The 23,272-nt window shown below is 38.0% G+C and overlaps 1 protein-coding gene across 9 annotated transcripts in view; it reads left to right on the top strand.

The window, feature by feature from the left end:
* The window catches only part of LOC122549771 (histone deacetylase 9-like), a 789,364-nt gene that overhangs the window by 595,085 nt on the left and 171,007 nt on the right, over positions 1–23,272 (top strand). For all 9 annotated transcript variants that reach the window (XM_043689769.1, XM_043689771.1, XM_043689766.1 and 6 more), the window contains 3 exons: positions 9,804–9,981; positions 15,666–15,799; positions 22,305–22,425. In XM_043689769.1, the coding sequence (XP_043545704.1) occupies positions 9,804–9,981; positions 15,666–15,799; positions 22,305–22,425 (433 nt within the window). The remainder of the gene's footprint in view (positions 1–9,803; positions 9,982–15,665; positions 15,800–22,304; positions 22,426–23,272) is intronic.

Consider the following 23,272-nt stretch of genomic DNA (forward strand, 5'->3'; position numbering starts at 1 on the left):
TCCTGGATAGGTATATGAATAGGGAGGGTTTAGAGAGATATAGGCCAAGTGCTGGCAAAAGGGACTAGATTAGGTTAGGATATCCAGTCAGCATGGAGAGTTGGACCGAACAGTCTGTTTCCATTCTGTACATCTCTGTGACTCTATGACAAGGCTGAAGCACTTACAATCATTTCCAGTTGGAAGTGCCAAGGAGATTATCAATCTTGACCTCCCTCTGAATCCCCCAACCGTTAGAAGTATCAATCTTCATTCAATTGGATTTGTAACATGTGATATCAAGAAACAGAATCATACATTTTATGCAGAAAGGCCTTTGGCCCCTACAACATCTCAGACGGACTATTGAAGATTTATGTTCCAGAGCTAGCCACATCCTTAGTGCAGCTGCAATATCAACATCTACCCAACGTGATAAATTCCCCACATACGTGTTCTGTGCAGAACAAACAGGACAAATTCCAATCAGGCCAGCTACCACTCTATTGGATTACTCTCAATCATCAGAGTACAGGAGTTGGGAGGTCATGTTGCAGCTGTATAGGACATTGGTTAGGCCACTGTTGGAATATTGCGTGCAATTCTGGTCTCCTTCCTATCAGAAAGATGTTGTGAAACTTGAAAGGGACAACTTTTTCATGCAGAAGGTGGTACGTGTATGGAATGAGCTGCCAGAGGATGTGTGGAGGCTGGTACAAGTGCAACAGTTAAGAGGCATTTGGATGGGTATATGAATAGGAAGGGTTTGGAGGGATATGGGCCGGCTGCTGGCAGGTGGGACTAGATTGGGTTGGGATATCTGGTTGGCATGGACAGGTTGGACCAAAGAGTGTGTTTCCATGCTGTACATCTCTATGACTCTATGACTAAGTGATGGTGTGTCATCAATACTGTTATCAAAAGATACTTATACTGAAATAGCTTTTTCACTGATGTTCAGTTTGGGCTTTATCAGGGCCACTCAGGTCCTGACCTCTATAGCTTTAGTGCAAAATGGACAAAGAGAGAAGGTGGACTAGTGGGAATCAAGGAGCCCAAGGAAAATTAAAGTTAATTAAAATCTTGGGTGATCCCTTCACTTTCCATGACTAATTGGAGTCATACCTAACACAAAAATGATTGTGGTTGTTATAGGGCAATCATCTCACGATCAGTATGTCACTGCAGCAGTTCCTCATGATAGTATTCCAAGCTCTTCATCAATGAACTTCCCTCCTTCAGAAGGTCAGAAATGGGAATGTTCAATGATGACAGTTAATCTTATACAATGAATGATGAACAATTTCCAATAATACCCTATATCAACAGTACTACTCAATGAGCTATTTAGAGGGAGCTTCATATAACGTGCTTACATCAGTCATTATATTGCTCCTGCATCACTACGAGTAACAATCAACTAACCTGCTTCACTTGACAGAATTGAAGGCACTCACCTTATGCAGAAATTTTTATTTCATTAGTAAACATAGGAGAAGTGTTTTCAAAGTTTCGCCTTGCAGGATATTATTTACTGTTAGGACACTGTGAAACTATATCAATGCTATGTTCTTGCTTTTCCATTTCCAACATTCTTCCTTTACATGGTCTTTTAATGATAAGTTTAACATATCAGCCCCCTTAAATAAAGCTTGACTTCCGGACTTTAAATTCAGGCACCAAGCAAATATTATTTGCCAAATTAAATATACACAGTGCTGGCTCTGGCCAACACTTGGCATCTCCCTACACATAAAGGCATTGAATATTTTGTATTTCAATTTTATTTCAAGTTTTTACATTTCTCTTTTTCTTTCTAACCTTTTTCCTTTTGAATAAAAACTTATTTTAATTTTCTCTGTCTCTTTCAAATTTCATTTCTTTTCTAACCCAATTTTTAACTTGACCTGGACATTATACAGAATCATTACTCTTCAAATGCTGAGTCATGGCTTCAACAAGCTCTGCTTTCCTGACTTCTGATTTCAGGTTGACTTTTATTTGTCTTTCCTTTAAGTGTCTTGGAAAGGTTGCATGCTCGATTGAAAAGTCTGAGCATAATAGGTAGCCATTCTGATTTCCACTAAATACTGCAAAGTAAATGTGGAAACTTGTTTGGTTAAATTCCATGTACCTGTTTGTCCATCTCTGCTATTTGAGATCCCGGTCAAGCCTGAATTTATTACTCCCCACAAAGACTGATACCTTTTTTAAAAAGAAAGAAATCCCCATGATGCTCGTAAAAAGAGAACTTTTGAACAAGAATTCGTTTTTAAAATCTTTAACTGTAACTGCCCAACTATGAATATAATTTAAGCATTAATTAACTCTAAAGGATATTTCAAATAAAAGGGCCAATTTTGCTTAAAATAGTTGACACAACAAAGTTACACCTCATGTAGTTAGAAGCATTCACATTATTATTCCCACAAATGTAAGACCATGTTCAAGCTCCGGTACCAGCTTGCATTCCTGAACCAGTTGCACCATGGGTGGAGAAATCCCAATTCTATTTGCCTGATCTTTAGAATTGATCACTTGCACCTCCTAGTTTTGGTCAAGAAGGGCAGGTTAGATTGGGTGTTGGGCCAGTCACCTGAGGAAGGCTGCAGAAGGCTGGCATTTCCTAAGATCAGCAGAGCAGCAACCCTGCCTAGAGACTCTGGCACTGTTCAAAGCTCCCTCATGCTCTCATGTTCTGAATCCCTTCACTTTCCATGACAATCCATGCAACGTATGCTCATCCACCCATTCCTGATGGCCTCTCAGGTCCATACCAACCAATTCATCTCCCATGGCCCAACAGGTCCTGTATGCCCTCAACATCCCTGTTGTCCTTTGTACTCTCTATGCCAACTCTGTGCCAGCTCATAACTTTCACCCACAACTCTGCTCTTCCCTCTCTGTGCCAACTCACCAATAATGCAGCATGAGCACGACTCAGGGGCATAATGTTATCATTGAGGAGAAAGTGAGGTCTGCAGATGCTGGAGATCAGAGCTGGAAATGTGTTGCTGGAAAAGCGCAGCAGGTCAGGCTGCCATAATGTTATCAGTCTATCAGTGATGTCAATATTTAAAGAGACATGCTCCCATTGATGGAAAAACTTTGATATATTGAAATTATTTTCACAAATAGGAGGAGGGTGATCCTGCATCTGAGCAGGACACACTCAACATATCTGGGCTCTCTAGCCCACACCACTGTGGGGTCCCCATTGGGACTCACCCAAAGCTTGAAGACCAATAGGCTCCACCTAAGCTACAGACCCTGGGAGTGCACCCATATGTAGTGGGAGGGAAATGAAAAACAAAATCTTCTGAGTGCTCATAGTTGGCCTGGGTGAAACTTTATTGTAAGTGCATCATCATATTTTGAATGACAACATTCTGGCAATAATACTGAAGGTGTGTGCTCCACAACTTTGAGCTCTCCTAGTCAAACTGTGTACAGTTTATAACACTGGCGTCAACCCAACATTGTGGAAAATTGCACAGCTGTGCCATGATTACAAAAATAGGACAAATATAATCCAGCCAATTACCAAAACCATTACTCTACTTTTGATCATCAGAAAAGTGATGGAAAGAGTAATCAACAGTACTATCAATTGCACAGAGGGAGGAGAAATCCCAGCTCTATATGCCCAACCTTTAGAATTGGTCACCTGTACCTCCCTTTGGTTGAGAGGGGCAGTTTGGATTGTTTAGCAATAATCTGTGCACTGATGCTCAATTTAGGCTCCACCATGACTGCTCAGCTCCTGACCTCTTATTGCTTTCAGTCAAATGTGGATAAGGGAGTTGAATTGCAGGGATAGGTGACATTGACTGCTCTTTACATGATCCAGTGTGGCATTAAGGAACCCTAGCAAAACAGGAGTAAATGAGAACCAGGTGGTAATCCCTCTGTTAACTGGGGTCATATTTATCACAAATGAAGATGGTTGAGATTATTGGAGCTCAGTCATCTCAGCTCCTGGAGTCTATGCAGAGTTCCTCAGGGTTGTACTATGAAGGTGTGAGTGTACTGTACCTTTAAGAGAGTAAAAGCTAGCAGTGACAGCACCAAGAGTTCTCAATAAGACACAATGTAACATGTGCTCCAGCAACTAGAGTAGCTGGTTGTCTGGAAATGACAAAACAGATTTGAACTAGGCCAATCAGTTTAAATTATACCCTGAAAAATATCAAATTCCAATCAAGTTTAAATTGAGTATATTGACAATCTTACAAGCCAATGACACAATCTGATGCTTTGGAGTATAATACTGGGGAAATTGAACAGTTGGGAGGAGAACTGCCACCAGACCAACAGATGGAGACTGCTAGTCAGAACTCCCTGAGAGGTACCTGTCCAGAGAAGAAGTTCGCACAGAGAAAAACCTCAACACTGACCTGGACAGCCAATCTACTGATGAAGATAAAGAGAAGATTCAACTGCTAGCTGGTTTCAAAATTTGAATTTTTCTGTAAATCTTAATTGGGAGTTTTATCAGACTATTATTATAGAAGGGAAAGTAAAAGGTAGGTGAGAGGAAGGAATTGTAAATTGTTGTTAGTTAATTATTCTCTGTTATACTTTAAGAAATAAAGTTGTTTATTTTTAATTTAAATAGTTCTTGGCCACGCAAATTTTTAACAGATTACTGCACGGGATAAATCTTTTCTGTGTTGCTAGTTTTAAATTAAGCAGGAGAGTCTACTCCATGTCGTAACAGTAGTGTTCAAGGTCCAACCAGCTTCAGCTGCTTCATTAATGACATTTCCTGCGTTCATAAGGATAGAAGTAGGGATGTTCGCTTATGATTGTACAATGTTCAGTACATTTGTACCTCCTCAGATACTGAAGCAGTCCATGTCCAAATGCAACAAGACCTGCATAATATCCAGGTATACGCTGTCAAATGGCAAATAATATTTATGTCACACAAATATCAGGCAATGACCATCTCTAAGAGAGAGAATCTAACCATCACCCCTTGACTTTCATTGATATCAACAGCATTGAAATCCCCACTATCAACAACCATTGACCAGAAACTAAGCTGGTCTAGCTATGTAAGCAATGTGGCTACAAGAACAGGTTAGAGGCCACTTTAGTCAGAAGTCACTACAGTAACTCACCCCCGACTCCTCAAAGCTTGTTTGTAATCAACAAGGTGTAGTTCCAGCAATACTTAAACTTGACACTATCCAAAACATAGCAGCCTGTGTTGATTGGCACCACAGCCACAAACATCCACTGTCTCCATAACCAATACTCAGTTACAGCAGTGTGCCCAAGCAACAAATGCAGAAATTCTCCAATGTTCCTTCAACAGCACATTTCATACCTTATGACCACTGCCATCTAGAGGATAAGGATCCCAGCTATGAGGGAACACTGCCACCTGCAAGTTCCCCCTCTAAGCCACTCAGCATCTTGACCTGGAAATATATTGCCATTCCTCCAGTGTTATTGGATCAAAATTCCAGGACTCCCTCCCTAACCTGAACCAAATGGACTGTAATGGTTCAAGAAGGCAGCACCCCAGAACTTTCTAAAAGTCAACTGGGGTTGCCAATAAATAAATAAGTCCCACATCCCAGGACTGTTTAAAAGAAAAACAGATTATACTCTCTTCTTGATTTTCCTTCTCATTGAAGTTGAAGCTTAAAATTGGTCCATATATTTAACTCAGTAAACATTCAACTAATAAAACTATTAGTTCTTCATTACAAAGTTTGAAAAAGCTCGTATTTTGATTTCTCTTTGAAGCATACTTATCTCTAGAGTGTAAGTACCAAACAATAGCCTGTCCATGATTCTTAAAATTAAGATTATGATTGCTTGTTGTTCTCTTATTATGTTACACTTGAGTCCAGTTTAGTCCTCACCCAAGCATACTTTCCAATGACCATCAATCATTCTTGTTTGTGCAATTTAATAATGTTTTAAATATTATTAAGTTTATAAATGCTTCTTGATGAGAAACAGACATGTGTTCTGAAAGTGGGAACCCCGACTGATTTTTCCTCTCATTAATCACAGTGCTGTGCTCGGTCTTAGCACCCCTGCTGAGATCAGTTACCTTCGCGTAGTCCAAGGATGAGGCCTAGGCCTCCTGGTCTGTATGATTCAGTATCAGTATCACACAAAATGGAACCAGGGCAGTAGTCATACTTCTTTCAAACAGGCGAACTTGAATGTTATGTGTTGCTAGCACTGTAGATACCTCATAGATATTTCGCCTGACTTAAATAAGTGTCTGTGCGGATGTGTCTGTGCTATAGTAAGTCATTCTTGACATTCGACCAATAACATATTTAACACATAAAGTTCATTGGTTCCAATATACCACAAATTATTCTTAATTCTGAAAATGTAATGCTGACTGCAGGTGAGAGAATATTCAGGAAAGCCATGTGCCATAATTAGTATAATTAGGATTGGCCACCATCTTGGTGACCAAGATCCTTCTCACATTGGAGCTCTCCTTCACACTATGATTATGTATGGCAGAGCAGTAAAGTCAACTTCTGACTAAAGTGTGCAAGAATTATTAATTTTTACAGTAACTTCTGGAATTCATTGCTCGTGGTGCAATATGGTCTCTATAATATTAAGTTATAACAATTTACAAGCAATTTAATCCCCTTCAAAAGCTGTTACTGATTTACTTTAAACACATGGTCAGCAGATCTGTTTCATGAAATTTGTAAACAAGCATTGCTATACAACCATCCTGGAATAAGAAATCATCTAATTCAGTTTATTTTTTAACAAATTCAGTTGCATAGTAAATAAAATACCAGCTTCAACATTTTCAGCAGTTTGAATGCAGACTACAGGGAGTCTCCGATTATGAATCCTCATACTTATGAACACGGTTCCATACAGGGTGTAATTTTAAATATCCAGCATATAAATATTTCCTGTACTTACAAACAGCTACTTTGTCTTGCTTTGCATTTCGAATTGTGTACCAATCAACTCGTAAACAGACTCAGTTCACAACCTGGGAGCCTACCTGTAAATATGTTATGCAATATGCCAAAAGAAAGTTATTTGATTTTATTTAAGGGGAAGTTTATTACACTGTAAATTGTACATTCTTGCCATCTTCATATAATGAAGTACATTCCTAACTTGGTGCATTAATGGTCTATCACAATTCTTAAAACTAATGTAAATATATATAGAAATGTTTGTGGTTGTTTCCACACAGAATATCAGATATTCCAGTCATTGAATGCACTTCCCTCTACTCAAGCATGCAATAGCCCCAGTTTTCATTCCTGGGTGTGGTATACACTCCAGGAGCCCGACACTTTTAAGAGTCTACCTATTTCTGATTTTCAGTTTTAGTGGGAGGGATGTATTGGGAGTCAGGCCATGTGACTTGTGAAGTGTTTAAGAGGTTGCTTCTTTCCATGGCAGAATCCCTATGATGCTGCCAGTTCCCAAACAGGCTTGGATGGAAAACCTGCTTCAGGGGCTCCAACACTGTGCTTAAAATTTGATAATAAAGATTAAAGCAGAAAACATTTCTCTTGCTCTCAGGAACAAGACAGTCCTCACTTTCGGTGCCACATCAATGTCAACCTCATCTGACGAAGGTTCTGAGCAAGGGTCACTGGACCCTAAACTTAATTCTGCTTTCCATCCACAGGTGCTGCTGGGCCTGCTGAGTTGTTCCAACAATTTCTATTTTTGTTTCTGATTTCCAGCATCTGCAATTCTTAAGTTAACATTGAACAAAAAAAACAATGTTCCTGAAACAATCTCCCATGCTCTCTCATACCTCTTGTGTCAACCTAAGCTCATCTACCAATAGTGTCATGCCTATCTACCCATATCCCATGTCTTCTCATATCCCATTTGCAAATCTACCCATCTTCCATGGCACCTCTTAGCCAATATGCTCCCAATTATCCCCATGGCTCTTTATATCTAGTACCAACACAGTACCAACTCAGCCCCATACACCACACTTTCCCTTTCCCTATCCCTGACAACTCACCAGATATCCAGCATGAACATCATTCAAGAGACATCCTGACAGAAAATAAAGTTACCAGTCTATTGAAGATATAATAATTGAATAAAACTCTATTGATTTTTTTTAGAAAAAAAAGAGATTCTTCACTTTATCCTGATGAAAACAAAGTGCCACTTAAACGTTAACTATCTTACTGAAATAAACAGCTCATGTAAGTGCTTGATCATGTATGCCAACAAACATTTCCATTCAATAAGCAATTGGAGTAGGTCATCAATAGGCACCCAATTGTGAACATTATAGTTTGGGAAGTTGGTCATACCATACAAATCTATGATGATTTTATGTGAACAGGCATTCTCAAAAAACTAGCACTGCTGTTGTTTTTTGTAAATTCCACATTCTTTACGACAGTTTCTTAACAGCTTTGCCAGTCCCAGTTAGTTCATGCACCTTTACACACAAACAGGCCATCTTGCAACCTATAGGCTCTCTTACCTTATCTTAATAAATCCCAGCTCCAGATCCAAAAGGATATCTTACCTTTCCAAAAGGGAACAAATCTAAAACATTCCTTCAGTCCTAACCCTTCAAACCTTACTCATTTTCGCAGATTTGTCACTCTTTTTGTCTCACCCTTGCAACATAATAGCATCCACCCATCTCCCATGGCCCCTCATATCACCATGCCAGCTTATTGACTCATTCCACACACTACTCATTTCCTCTTTGCCCACCATACCAAACAATTGAGTATCCACAAGAACCCATCCACTAATGTACGCTGGCTCTCAATGAAATGCACGAGGAACAGATCTGTTCTTTTCTAGTCTAATCTCCACACTCCAACTTTCCAAACACCGGGGACTCCAAAATCCAATTTCAACATGCAGCTGCCTCTGGGAACTGCATATGTGCAAATTACAAACTATCCCCTTGAAAATGAGAAATGCCAAGTTTGGTGGAATTGAGTTTCCTAACTTCTTCAGGCAATTTGAGTGTAACAGATATGTTTTCCTGCATAATGAACATTGGGGTTGATGTCTTTCTTGTGTAAATTTACTTTCAATTTTAGGTAATAATGGTCCTATTTAGTTGCTTCTAGCTCTATCTTTGGGATGACAAGGTTTCATAAGACGAGAAACAAAAATAGAAATTGCTGGAAAAAGCTCAGCAGGTCAGGCAGCATCTGCGGAGAGAAATCAGAGTTAATGTTTTGGGTTCCTCAGAATCCCAGAGCTTTTCCAGCAACTTCTGTTTTTGTTTCTGACTTTCAGCAACTGCAGTTTTTTTCAGTTTTTTTATTTAATATTTATTTGAAAAGATTAGAACTACTTTATTCTATAAACTGAGTTCTAGAAGGGAAAGGTTTATCATATATTGGAAAAAAATATTGAAATTCATAGGCTTTGTCAAATGGCGACTGCATTATTAAAGTCATTTCCAACAATCACACCTCTTGGATTATTACATGACTTCCTGCGAATTATAATGTTATATTATAATGTTATATTTTAATTATGATATTTTTGTGATGCAACTACATTTTACTCTTCATGTTTTTATACACTTAAAATGTCATGCAGCTGTTGTACATTTCAGGCACAGAATACTATCTCAAAAATAGATCAATGCTATCAAGGAGTTTCTCATACTAAATAGTTGCAGTGATTGACAGTGTGAGAACATCTGTTGAAGGGATTTATTGACTAGGCTTTAAGTCTTCACAATGTTTATTATGGTTCTGACCTAATGAACTTAATTTGTTGACATGTTTCTCCAAGTGTCTTAATTGATCCATCTCACATTTCTTTCTACTGTGTTGTTTCTATGGTAACAGCAGCTTCTGGATCATCAGCGTATCCACCAACTTCGACTGTACCAAGCTCAGATGGCTGTGGTTGGCATGACAGGATTAGACAAGCACAGGTCTGTTTCCAGGACACAATCATCCCCTGCTGCTTCCACATTGCCGCATTCTTCTATGGACCATCCCATCAGACACGTCTATACCACTGGTAGGAGCCCCAAAGGAATTCTTTAATAGGTGTTCTAAATTCAGTATTCTTAGGAGCTCAATGAATTCCAATGCTGTAATGCCACAAATTGCACTTTTGTTACACTTCTGTTATTATTCGCTTTATTTACTGTTCGCTGTCACACATACCCTCAATTATTTGAAATCAATGATTAACTAACCAGTCAGGATTAATTTACTTCATATTTGTTTAATCTCACCTGTATAACTCCCATTCTATTTCAAATTAAATGGAGCCTGGAACTTTTCCTGTATTGTTACTGCTACTGGATATTATGTTTGAATGTGCAGAATATATTCCACACCACAGAGCTGCACCTTGGCAAAGCACTCGGGTTGCTGCCTTATCCTTTCATCAGTTCCCTAATCCAGCATGTCATTTCACACACTGCATCTATATCACCAATTAACCTTGTTACACCTGTCCTTTTGCTCTTTTATCTTCCCCCATTCGGTTTAGCTGACATGAAATTTTAACATATGGAAAGAGAGCCAATGTGTAAGCTCAGCTCAAAAAGATCACTTTTTTTTTCCCCTCTGGACCAAGAAAAAAAACATATGAAACTCTCTGGCCCAAATTACCTGGAACTAATAGGCCAAATAAAACTGATAAATCTTTCAGCACAGGTGAGGAGAGGAAAGGACAAGTGATCATATGGCATGTTGTTCGGAAATTTAAAGAAAGAATAGAAGCACATTAGGTAAGATACAAGTAAATAAGGATGGCCACAACAAAACTGAAACAATACCAATAATTGCTGATGTGACTAATGGGAACTTACGATTTTTTTGAAGGGTATGTTGCTTTACAGAACTGATTTTCTTTTAATTTGGTAGATCCATTGGATTTAATAATGCTGAAGTTATTTTCCTCAAACCTCCAGCAATTGATGTTTGAATGTAGTTAGGAATGTACAAATTTAGTAGGAAATACATAACTGTGTGTTCAGAAAGTAAACAGCAAGTTGTAATTTTACCTGCCTTTAAATTTGGAGCTCAAAAATTATTAAATGAATATTATTTGTTTGATTTGTAGATTTTCTAAACTAACTGGCAAATAACTTCTTGCAGATTTTTAATCTTATATAACTCACTGGGTGCAATTTAATGTTTTGCCACAGCAATGTACTGTTTTGTCATTGCTAAATGTTGTATTTAGCTGTTATAGAAATTCACAGTCTGCTATTAAGTTGAATTGGATTTGTGTGCTATAGAACATTCTGTTGGACCAATTTAGTACTGACATACCTTCAATGCAATGGGTTAGACAAAAAAATATGGTTAACTGTACTATTCACTAGAAAAAAAGGAAAGCTCCTGTTGAGAGGTTTCTCCTCTGTTCTTACAGACCTTTGCTTCAAATGGTTTCCAAATAACAAAAAAAGTTTTTAAATTTGAGAAGGGATTTGATTCTCTAGCTTTATTTTATATTCCTGAATTTATGATAAAGTACAGAAGTTTAAAATAAGAATAAAGCATTCTAGAAATGATGCCAACTGTAATAACCTGCACCAGAGGGTGTTGCCTGTGCCCCAGTTGCTAGTTGTGCAATCAGTGATTTCATTTCATTTGTGGATAACACTGGAACCTGTTCTTTTTACTATTGTAATATCTTTCTAAAAACATGGGGTAAAGCTTCCCTAAATATTTTCCCAATTTTTTGCTGAAATTTGCATACAGGAATGGCAGAAGCACTTGAAAAATAGTTTGCATTGCTGAAAAAAAAATGTCTAAATATTCTTTGAACTCTTTGTGAATCTTCTGGCCAAGTTACAGGGGTTGCCCTGAATGCTCCCATAGAAATTAGACCCTCATGTATATATCCTAAACTATCAGCAGATAACATTGGAAATACACAGCAAGTCCAATTAGCATCTTAATAAGACAATACAACTTAATGTTTCAGATGGGGGATTTTTGATTTCTAGCCTTTCCTTTTTCAAATGCTTAACAGACTTGCCATTTATTTCCAATCAATTTTACATTTCCACTATTTACATGTTTTTCTTTTAATCTTCAATGCATGCTTGTGTATCTGAATTTTTGAATCTTATGGTGAGAATTGCGGAGGGGCAAGAGGTTTGTTAGTGAGGAAAAGAGAATGACATGTTTCATACTGATATAGATGGGGATTAAATTGCATACAAGGGATTTAATGGACAGGTTATTTCATTATTTGATGCAATGAGTAAACCAAAGCCAACAATTGCATTTATCCATGGTACTTTATGACAATGCCAAATTTTAAAATGATAAGTTGTGTAATTTTAAAATGTGAAGTTTTTAATTTGTTTTTTTTAATAACAGCTACTGGCTGCTAGCTTTGTTGTTCTACTGTAAGTGATGTATATTTTAACCACTTTGCTGCAGGAGTCATAAAAGTTCACTCAAAATGTAATGATGTGTTGTAAACTTAATAAACATTTAAATCTTTAAAAATGTATTCTTACCTGTTTCTGTTTTATTACCATAATCTTTAAAGCAACATTCAAACTGCACTGTAATCATTTCCAATAAAATGTAAATTTTGAAAGTTTTTAAAATTAATATTAAACTCTACACTATGGTCAATGTGAACATAGAAGATTTTGCAATTTTTTTAATGGGAAAACTAAAATAAATTAATGGATTTATTGAGATGATGTTGTGCCTCAAAGTCTTCTGCTCATCCCTTAGCTGGACTAGTTCATGTCTGTCCTCCTTAGGAATTGGGAACACTCAGTGAACTGTGAAAAATAAAAGCCAATAAAAATTGTACTTGCAGTTGATCACTATCTCATTAAATCCCTATTCCATTAGGGACAAGAAGATATCCTTATCAGTAAAGGTCCTCAACAAAATATAAGAGCTGATCCCAAATTATGTATTGGTCTTAATCAATCTGTATCTGATTAACAATAATTTTATCTAACAGAGATTTTACAGTGGACAGACTGTAAAGACAGCAATACATTCTTTCTTGAATCTTAGTATACCCAGCATTTAATATGGAAACACATGCAAGCAAAGGGCACTAACTAACATCTTTCCCTCTCTTTCTTTGACTTTTTTCTGTGGAGTGGCCTCAAAACAGATACGATTTAAAGAATTTCTGATTGGCATTTATCCATACAATGAAGTAACCCTGATACGTCATGATTTCAAGTAAGGAAAATAGCTCTCTAACATTGAGAATGCATAAAGGCACTGATAGAGATCTACATTCACCTATCCTGTCCAATCACTCAAGAGACAATGAGGTCATTGGATCACTGGGAGACAGAGGCCATTCTATTTATAGGAGGCAAGGCTGTTATGTTGAAAAAGAAGCATATCAATGATGCTTTACAGGAAAATGGGTATCACCTTAAGGCCATACCTACAACACTTTTCCAAATCTGTTAGATAGTTATTTTCTCTTGCCCGTTATTGAATGTTTCTATAAATATGTTACAAATAATCCTGACAAATTATTGAAAATTGAGTTTTAGCGCATCAGTAAAATCTTTGTTGCAGGAGATCAGTTTAGCTAACAAAATCGACTCTCTCAATCCTTATGAAATGATCTATCCCAACACAGCACACATAATCCCTATGTATGTGTACAAATCCTGATAAAACTATAAAAACAATAAAAATTATGTCAGCTTTATTGAAGATTTGATAAAATCTCAGTAACCCTGGTGTAGGTCCCCTGAGATGGAAATGTTAGAAGTGGTGGTATGGTTGCAAGTGCCATAGTCTTCTCTCATGAAAATAAGACAACGTGAATGTAAGGACATCGTCTCCAAAACTTGCAGGGACAAACTGTGGGAGTATTATGCAGGGAAAGAGAGAAGGAGGGACAAGTTTGGCAGAATGTAATGGACCTTGAGAATATGAACCATACATGATAAAGTCAAATTATTTCCGAAATCTGAGGAATGAAGTCTAATTTAACATGCACTCCAGGGGTAGGTTACTTGGACTCCAGAAAGCTGTTGTGGTTAAGAAGACAGGTTCATAGCAGGTTGGGATCAGGTTTCACATTTCTGCGACCGTAACCCCATCCAGAACCCTTCCCTTCTTTTATGAGGGGCAGGTAAGAGGGTTTGCAGGTGTTAAAATTACCTGCATAAAAAAATAAACCGAGCAGATGCCATCTTCAGATAAACAGACCCAAGAATTTGGGTCTACTCTAATTTGAGTTTAGCATACATTAATAGAGACTTATAAAGAAAAATATGTACAGGCATCTAGTGGAATAAAAAACAAACAATTTTCATATTAAATGATGATGAGAATAAAATGGATTTCTGTAATTGAAGAATATAAAGTAGTACTATTGATAGCTCCGATTCCCAGAAAGGATGAATTCTGAATATAAATTTGAACCCAACTTTTTTTGGGGTCTGCATATTCCTATCAATAAAAAAGTGGAATCAGTATGTACATGGGAGATTTTTGATCTTTTTCTTGATACTTGTATGTGTGTCATCATTTTGAATTTAATGAGCCAAATATTTGAATGTTTTGTTTGCACCTGGCTTCATTAGCTAAAAGAAAACTTCTGAAATATATATGTTTCTTGTCTGGATTTTGTATTGATATTTCTATGTAACCTATCTGATTTATTGGTGCATGTGGCAGCCTGATGGGTAAGCCTTCAAGGTATCCCAGGAATTAAAACCAAAGCTTTGGAGAAATTTAGCTCTGGCAGCGTCTATAGAGAGAAAAACAGAGTTAATGTTTTGAGGTAAGAGTTAAGACGCTTCTTCAGAAGAAGTGTCATATTGGACTGGAAATGTTAACTCTGTTTCACTCTCCACGTACTGCCAGATCTGAGTTTCTCCTGCACTTTCTGTTTTTTCTTATCTCATACCTCCAGCAACTGCAATATTTTCCTTTTTATTTGAAGGTATCTTATGAGACTTAGTTAAGTCCCTGCAGTTATATCCTGTTGGTAGAGAAACATATCTCATTGAGGCTTCTGATTCAATGGTAGTCAGACAGATCTATGAAGATGGCTAATGCATTTCCATTGATATTCTGGAATATGTGAAGCTCCCTATATCAACTTCTGACCTATTAGCATCTGTGATTCCCTTTGGATGTAAATGTAGTCCATATTTCAGGCCATCCAACTCTGACTTCAAAAATAATTTATATATTCTTTCTTCGACTCCACCTATCCATTACTCCTTCATCATATTACAATTATTAAAGTAAAAATGAACTAGTTAGAATGTTCTAAATGTAGTATATAGGATGATACTAATTATTTCACAAGATGCATTAATTGAGATTTCTTCGTGAAGCATTTTGCTCGAGCTCCAGCTAGAGGGCTGGAAGTTTCTTTTTTAGTTTTTCATCTTGGAAGTTACAATCTCTTTCCTTCGTTTATTCCATTAGCATGTTTATCTATTGCATTCTAATATTGCAATCCTAATTTCATTGACCTGGAAGAACTTTGCATATATTAGTAAGCAGAGAAACAGTAATGCATTAACAAATCAGGAAATATAGAAATGTAACAAATTTAATGAAGCTTTATCTACCACTGCAGCAAAGTGGGAAATATTCACTTCAGATTCATAATTATTTTTGTCTTCCATTGGGTCATTTTTGTTTTTCACCTTTACAACATGCCTACTATGAATCGAGAAGTCCACTATTCTTTGTTCCTTTGCTATTTTCTTACTGCAGGAGTTGTCTATGATACCGTCATGCTTAAACACCAGTGCATTTGCGGTAACCACAACATTCATCCTGAGCATCCTGGGAGGATACAAAGCATCTGGTCAAGGTTGCAGGAAGCAGGATTGCTCAGCATTTGTGAGGTGAGTTTGCCATACAAGAAATCACTATTTTTTTACGTTATGAAGCTGTGACCTCAATATGGACTAATAGACATAAATTTGTAAAACTACTTCCAGACATAGATCAAACACTTCAAGGGTTAAGTGACAAAACATTCTGGCAAAGCCTGCAATCATATAATAGTATTTGCATTGACATGCAATATCCATTGAATGTTAATGTTCCATGGATCTCAAAGCAAAACGCTAGAGATATTTAACTACGTGTTTTACTTGATCGTAGATTGCTAACAATTTTTTAACACATACAGAAAACCAGTGTTGCATTTCATTTTGAGTCTCCATTAAGTGAATTTCTTGAATGTAATTCATAAAGCGTGCATTAATTATGAATGAGGATCTCATTGTGAGTGCTGATGTGTTTCATAGTCAGGATACGTTTAAGTTTATGCAGTATGGAACTAATATGACCAGATTTTAAAAAGGTGGCTAATTAGAGTTTAAAACGATATTCCTGGATGGAAGTTATAAGAGAAAAGGCAAAGTAATAATTGCAACTCAGACTGCTGTTACTTACTGGAGAGGCTTTCCTGCAAGAACATACCAACAGAACCTCGATTCTGGAAGCCCTAACCTCCATTGTTTTTACTGGAGTGCGAGAATAGGGGCATAATAAATTTGCATATCATTGGTTGCAGGAGGAAGCTACCTATATAAAGCAGTGCAGAGAATAGGCCGAGGATCTGGAAAGCCAGGGTAGCCTTGAGAGAGGTTCTGAAGAAGGGTCACTGGACCCAAAATGTTAATTCTGCTTTCTTTCCACAAATGCTGCCAGACCTGCTGAGTTTTTTTCCAGCAATTTCTGTTTTTTGTAGCCTTGAGAGAGATCAGGTAAACATTTGTTTTTTAAATGAAAAGATAAATGCATGTAAATAGTTCAGAAACTCGATGGAACTGGCAGAGCTTTAAAGGAACTGCCAAGCATTGTTAAAGGTATCAAAGAACTGCCAAAACACATTGGATTCATCAACATTGTCAAAAGATCTAGCTCTCCTAGACTTTGAATTTTTAAAAAGGTGTATGGATCTTTTTTGGAGAAACAATGATTTTTATACCATTCTGTTGACTAAGGTTTATCATTACCGGATTGCATGACTGATTTGACATTATCACAGAGGTGCCGGATCACTGAAAAGTTGCATTTACAGTTCCATATACTTACAGAATAGAAATGTTTGTTGTCACAGAAAAGAAATTAAGTACTTAAGCTAAATATTTGTTTTCATGAGATATTATTTGAAGTAATTTGATTTTAATGAAGGGAGAGTATTTCAAATGACATGATGTTATGAATAGATCAATTATTTTCTGTCAGCATGGTTCCTGAGGTTTGGCCATCGTGGACACAAGATGAACTGGCAGAAAGAAAGTCAAGGGGGATGAATTAGTAATAAGTTGACTCAGTGACTATAAAGGGCCATGGAAGTCAGTGGGAGACATAGGCTGGCAAAGAAGTTTTGAGGAGCCTAGGGAATGATTGGGCACATCGAGTGGCATGGGCATATGAGAAACCAGAGCAGGTAGGTAGTGTGGGAGAAAGTGAGGACTGCAGATACTGGAGATCAGAGTCAAAAAGTGTGGCGCTAGAAAAGCACAGCAGGTCAGGCAGCATTCAAGGAGCAGGATTCCTGATGAAGAGCCTATGCCAAAACGTTGATTCTTCTGCTCGTCGGATGTCGCCTAACCTGCTGTGCTTTTCTAGCACCACACCTTTTGACTCAGGTAGGTAGTATGTTATTGGGTGGTATAGACTGAGTAAATGGTTGTGAGGGTGATGGGAATGAACTTTATAAGGGGCTGTTGAAGGTGGAGGGATAACCTGGGTTGACATGATGAGTGTGAGGGGTCACTAGGATGAGTGGCGACATGCGTATGCATAGTTTGACATGGATAGACATCAGCAGTTTGTGAGAGGTGCGAGCCGGTGAGAATTGGAGGGCTGGTTTTTGTTTTATCTTTATCATTTTTTAATAACTCCCGTGCTCCAAGGCAGTCACACTTCTAAACCTGGCAGCATCAGCTGTTGCTCTGGGTCACTTGACCAGACGCCCAGGGAACCCAGCTACCCCAAAACAAAATTCCGACTTTCCAGGCTACATTTTCCTGGGTAAGATTTGCAAAGCCATGAAACTTGCTAACTTTATGCTGATGACCATGGATGAAAATACAGGCCTATGTCTGATGTAGTCAGAATGTGAAGTATTTCACTGTCTAAGTTTACTGTATCCATGGAGTGCAAACAAACATAACTTTATACACTTTTGACCAGTAATATTACCAAAATAATTAGGTTTATATTAAATTCTGTTTTATGATTTACAATATTAATTACAAATACTTTTACAAAAGTAAGAATTCTGAACCTTTGAATTTTTCCGATACGCGCAATATGACTATGTAAGTGACTGTTTAATACAATAAATACTGACAATATCAGACATGCTGTTTTCTGGGCCATAGATCCATTGGTTATGAATCACTAATTGGATAACTACATGGAAGTGCCTTGCTGTTTGAATGAAAAATATTTCACCAAACCAGTGAACTGTAGATCCCAACTCAGTGCCTTAATGCAGATCACTCATTGGAACCCAGGAACATGTATATGGTTCTGACCTCATCTAGACAGAATTCCTAGAGGCGCGATGAATAGGAGTGGAGAGTCATCATCGATTAGATTAGATTAGATTCCCTACAGTGTGTAAACAGGCCATTTGGCCCAACTGGTCCACACCGACCCTCTGAAGAGTAACCCATCCAGACCCATTTCCCTCTGACAAATGCACCTAACACTATGGGGCAATTTAGCATGGCCAATTCACCTGACCTGCACATCTTTGGACTGTGGGAGGAAACCGGAACACCTGGAGGAAACCCACGCAGACACGGGGAAGAATGTGCAAACTCCACACAGATAGTCGCCTGAGGCTGGAATTGAACCTGGGACCTTGGTGCTGTGAGGAAGCAGTGCTAACCACTGAGCCACCATGCCGCCCCACGGGATGCAAATTATAGCTGACACTGACCTGGTTTAGAAACAGGATGTACATTTTTGTCGCCTTTATCAACATGAATGTAATTTTTAAAATAAAATCTTGCCTGTTCTCTGATGTTCAGCCATGCTCCATTGATGAACAACCCAGAAAAATTGAGCAACCATGGGTTTTTCTATTAAGTCTCTGATACTCATACTTCAGGGACGTTTCACTTCATTTAGGCTCTAGGCCAGGGTATTGGAATTCACTGTCTGTCAATTTGGCAGCTGATGCACTTTCAGGAGAGATTGTTCCCAGAAATAAAAAAAAAGAATTGGGAGAAAGCCAACTTCAATCGGTGAGAACAAATCTGGCCGAGATAATTTGGCCTCAAAGATTAGCAAGAAAATCTATATAGTAACAATAGGTTTTTTTTTAACAAGAGAGCATTCGGGTACAGTCAAAATACATTCGCACAAGAGGGAAATGTTGAAAAAAAAATATCCAAAGCTTCCTGGATGACAAACTAGATTAAATATAAGATGAAGTAGAAAAAGGGTGATTTTAACAGATGTCAGGAGAATATTGCAATGAAAAACAAGATTGCACCTTACTGTTGATTGTAGAGATTATAATGAGGCCAGCCAAGTGGACCTCATAGAAAATGAGGGCCTTGATTGGTGCTGTTAATCTGGTCTGATCAGGGAGCCCTGGCTGACAGATTAAAAGCGGAGTGTCAGACATTCTGTTTACTCTGAGAACTGGCTCAGAAGGAGCTGGGTCAGTGTCAAGGCCTTTCCATGTGTAAATAAAGGATGACTTGGTGATGGGATACTGGTCTCTGTGGAGATATTTCATTCATAATTCACAAAGAACCATGTGTGAGACATTTGACAGTACTGAGGAAAATGTGAGTATGAAATTGTGGAGACAGTGACCATAATCTACCAATGCAGCATATGAATATGGCTGTTGCAGGAGATGGGATAATTGTAAATGTTATAGACTTATCCAATAAATCGTAGAATCTTAGAATCCCTATAGTATAGAAGCAAGTCATTCAACCCATTGAGTCCATACCGACCCTCCAAAGAGCATCCCACCCAGACTCACCCCTCTACCCTATCCCTGTAACCCTGCATTTCCCATGACCAATCCACCTAGCTTGCACATTTCTGGACACTACGGGACAATTTAGCATGGCCAATCCATCTAACTTCCACATCTTTGGACTTTTGAAGAAAATTGGAGCACCTGAAGGAAACCCAAGCAGACAAGGGGAGAATGTGTAAACTCCACACAGACAGTCGTCCGAGGGTGGAATCAAACTCGGGTCCCTGGCACTGTGAGGCAGCAGTGCTAACCACTGATTTAAGGATAATGCTAGACACTATAGGCCAGATAATTTTAGTGTAGTAGTGGAAACACTTTTACAAATAATAATTTAATTCAGAATCAACAGTCACTTGGAGATGTGTGGATTAATTTAGGGAAGGTCATTTGAATTTGTTAATGGTGAATCATAATTTATGAAAGTGGTTGATCTTTTTAACAAGACAATGAAGAAAGCCGATGATAGTAAAAGATGTATATGAGCTTCCAAAAAATCACTGATAAAATAGCACATAATAGACTTGTCAGTAAAGTTAGAGCACATAGAATAAAAAGTGATTTGCTTCAGTGACCAAGCAATAGAATGGTGAACAGTTGTTTTTCAGAATAGAGAAAAGCATTTTCCAAGGCTTGATTTTAGGTCCATTGTTTTTCTTAATTACATATTACTGACCAAGACTTGAATAGAGTGCAACTTTAAAATTTGCAGAACATGCAAACTTGAAAATGTTGTGAACTGTGATCAGCATAGTGATAAAGTTCAAGAGGACATAGACCAGCTGGTGGAATGGGTGAAAAAGTGACAGATGATATTTAATGCATGGTAGTATACAGTGAATCATTTTTAGGAGGGATAAAGAAAGGCAACAATTCTAAAGTGGTTGAAGAGCAGAGGAAGTTAAAGATGTTTGAGCACAAATCGTTGAATATGGTAGGGCAGCTTTAGAAGCAGTTAAAACTTATGGGATCCTAGGCTTCATAAATAGGGACACACAAAAGCAAGAAAGTTGTGAAAAATGTGTATAAACCCAGTTCAACTTCAGCTGAAGAATTGTGCCTAGTTCTGGGCATCTCATCTTAGGAAAGACGTTAGAGAGGCTATGCAACAAAAAATGAAAATGGCTCCAGAGATGATAAACTTCAGCTATGTGGATAGATTGAAGAAGTTGGGATTGTCTTCCTTGGAGAAAATAAATTTGAATGAAGATTAGATTCAGGTGTTCTGAGGTGCTGAGGGGTCTGGACTGAGTACATAAGCTGTACCTGTGGGAATAAGATTCAAGAGCGCAAGGGCATTGGTTTAAGGTGACTAGCTAAAGAAGCACTGGTGGCATAAGGAAGATGTTTTTTACTCAGTGTGGGGTTAGGATCTAGAGTGCACTGCCGTGGATTATGGCGGAGGTAGATTCAATAACTGTTTTTCAAGGCCCATTGGATAATTATTTGAAGAGTAACCATTTGTGGAACTAGAGGGAACAGGCATGAGAGTGAATTAGATGATTTGCCTTTGCTGATGGCTGGCATAGACACTATGGACCAAATGGTTTCATTGTGTGCTGTAACTGTCCCATGATTCAATTACTCTATATTTGTTTCCCCAATTTGGTATTCAGAAACATGGAGCAAAGGAGCTCAGTTTCTCCCCATTGTCTTCACCAAAAAAAGATTTTGATCTCATTGTGTTTTGCTTCTCTCTCCTGATCAGAATTGGCATATGTTTAACAGGTTTCTACCATATATTATCAAGTTGATACATCAGAGCTTAATTTCAAAACATAACTATGACTCATTGGGGATAAAATTTAACTTATTGTGCTTGTAGGGAAACTACCAGAATTGAGTAAAAGCATTAGTTTCACACCACAATTGATTGTACCCTCTATTGAATTCAGTGGAGAGTGATAGTGGGCAGTAATTGCTGGAGAAACTCAGCAGGCCTGACAGCATCTGTGAAGAGAAAGCAGAGTTAATGTTTTAAGTTCAGTGACCCTTCTTCAGAACATTTACAGGCCTATTGAGTTTCTCCAGCAATTTCTGTTCTTATTTAAAAAAAAGTGTTTGACTTGACCCTGGGCATTTCCTGCTAAGCACATTAGGTTTGAATTTTGTACCCAGATGTAACTTCAGTGCAATTCAGTTTGATTACTCTGTTAAAAATAGAAGCCATGCACAACCTATACCATCTGGATATTATGATAGGCATTATGTCAGAATACAATGAGAATTTAACATTGTGATTTTCTACAAAATTGCAGACATGTTTTGGGATTGCAAATTAATATGTATGTTTAATCATGTTCTCCATAAGAGTTAACAATTGTTTATAAGATTGTGTGGGTTGCTGAGTGAATAGATGTTTTGCTGTTTTATTCCTTTAGCAAATCCGAGGTCGAAAAGCCACTTTGGAGGAAATACAGATGGTTCACTCTGAATATCATTCACTGCTCTTCGGTACTAACCTCCTCAACAGACAAAAGCTGGACACAAGGAAGCTGCTAGGTTTGTAGATCCTTGTTCTACGGACAGCAGCACATTCCATAACATTCATCAGTCATTGCTAGTGTCAGCTTAAAGCACTCAGCCTGGAGTGTAACGAATTGTCACTTGACCCAATGTATTTATCAAAATTTAGGATAATTCTTTTATTATCTGTTTCCATTTTAGAGTGGTGGTATTAGTTACAGTAAAATATGTGCCCATTCTTTTAAGGCAGAACCTGAACATGGAAGGTGCTCCTGTAGATATTCAGAACAATCCCAGCAGAGTGTCTTAGGAAGGTTGGCAGTGGCAAAGAATTTAATTTTGAGACAAGGACTATTACCATAACCATAAAAAAAGTTCCCATTTTTTAAAGAAGCCTCCAGTTGCCCTGTTAAGGATCACTTTTTAAACCACTCAATACCTATGTCAGTTGGGTGGAGCATGCATCACTGAACCCTATTAGCTCATCTCACGATCTTAATCAAGATAACAAGTGCCAGCGCATAAAGAGAATGGGATGGTAAATAAACTGTTGGAACTTTCAGGTAACATTATTGAATTTAGTTCAGCCAGCGTAAATAAAAATCTTTTCCTAAAATTACTGGGAGAAAGTGAGGACTGCGGATCAGAGTCAAAGCGTGTGGTGCTGGAAAAGCACACCAGGTCAAGACAGCATCCGAGGAGCAGGATAATGGACATTTCGGGCATAAGCATTCCTAATGAAGGGCTTATGCCTGGAACACCTATTCTCCTGCTCCTCGGATACTGCCTGACCTGCTGTGCTTTTCCAGCACCACACTTTTCGTCTCCTAAAAGTACTGTGCAAATCTGCACTTAAGATGTTTGCTTCCCTTAATCAATGAGG

This window comes from Chiloscyllium plagiosum, chromosome 5 (genome assembly GCF_004010195.1).
Source record: "Chiloscyllium plagiosum isolate BGI_BamShark_2017 chromosome 5, ASM401019v2, whole genome shotgun sequence".
Lineage (NCBI taxonomy): Eukaryota > Metazoa > Chordata > Chondrichthyes > Orectolobiformes > Hemiscylliidae > Chiloscyllium > Chiloscyllium plagiosum.